The following is a 769-nucleotide window of genomic DNA, read 5'->3' as shown; positions in this document are numbered from 1 at the left end:
TCCTGGGGCCCGTGCGGAGCTGTGCGTGCTCCCGGGCGGCTGGGCGCGCCAGCCCCGGCTGGCCCGTCGTCCTGTTCTTTGCCGTGTACAGCATGGCCCTGGCGGAGCTGGTGGGCCGGCACTACGTGCTGGAGCTGCGCCGCCTGGCCCCCGCCCTGTACAACGTCGTGCCCGTCACCGAGTGCTGCACGCCCGCCATGCTCTTCCCTGCTCCCTCTGCCCACCGTGCCTTGGGCTACCTGAAGGGGCTGCGCTGCCGACAGGGCTTCGCCAAGGATACTGCCCTCTACTCGCTGCTGCACACCAAGGGGGAGAACGCCTACGTGGTGGAGCCCAACCTGGTCCGGCACGTGGGAATGTATTCCAGCCTTCGGCTGAACGACAACCCGAAACTGCTGTGACCCCTTCACGCCTGTCCTGACCCAGCGCCCAGAGGAGCTGCCGCTGGGCAGAGACAGCGTCCAGAATCAGACACCCAGGTGCTTGCACTGGGCATCCTGTGCCTCCAGGTGGATCAAGAATAACTCTCTTTAAAAAAAATAAGTTTCTTAAGAAAGAAGCTTAATGTACATGCAGCCCCTAACCAAGATATATGTATACACTTGCAAGTAAGCACCATGCACCATGTGGGAGGGGAGGATTCCAGCTGAGGGTGAGGATTGTCTACTCTCCCCAGTCATTCTTAGGGAAAAGCTCTCACACCAATATAAGCAGCTATACTTCCTGCTCTTCTTTACGCTGGTTACAAAAATCCTCACCTTGGGGCAAC

General features: G+C 59.2%; 1 protein-coding gene across 1 annotated transcript in view; it reads left to right on the top strand.

Annotated features, from left to right (window-relative positions):
- Nucleotides 1-401, top strand: part of TMEM246 (transmembrane protein 246) — a 1,175-nt gene extending 774 nt beyond the window's left edge. The window contains exon 2 of the mRNA XM_008939313.1: nt 6-401. Within this exon, the coding sequence (XP_008937561.1) occupies nt 6-401 (396 nt within the window). The remainder of the gene's footprint in view (nt 1-5) is intronic.
- The last annotated feature ends 368 nt before the right edge of the window (nt 402-769 follow it).

Source organism: Merops nubicus, unplaced genomic scaffold (genome assembly GCF_000691845.1).
Source record: "Merops nubicus isolate BGI_N331 unplaced genomic scaffold, ASM69184v1 scaffold28184, whole genome shotgun sequence".
Lineage (NCBI taxonomy): Eukaryota > Metazoa > Chordata > Aves > Coraciiformes > Meropidae > Merops > Merops nubicus.
This window is presented reverse-complemented; position numbering and strand designations above follow the sequence as displayed.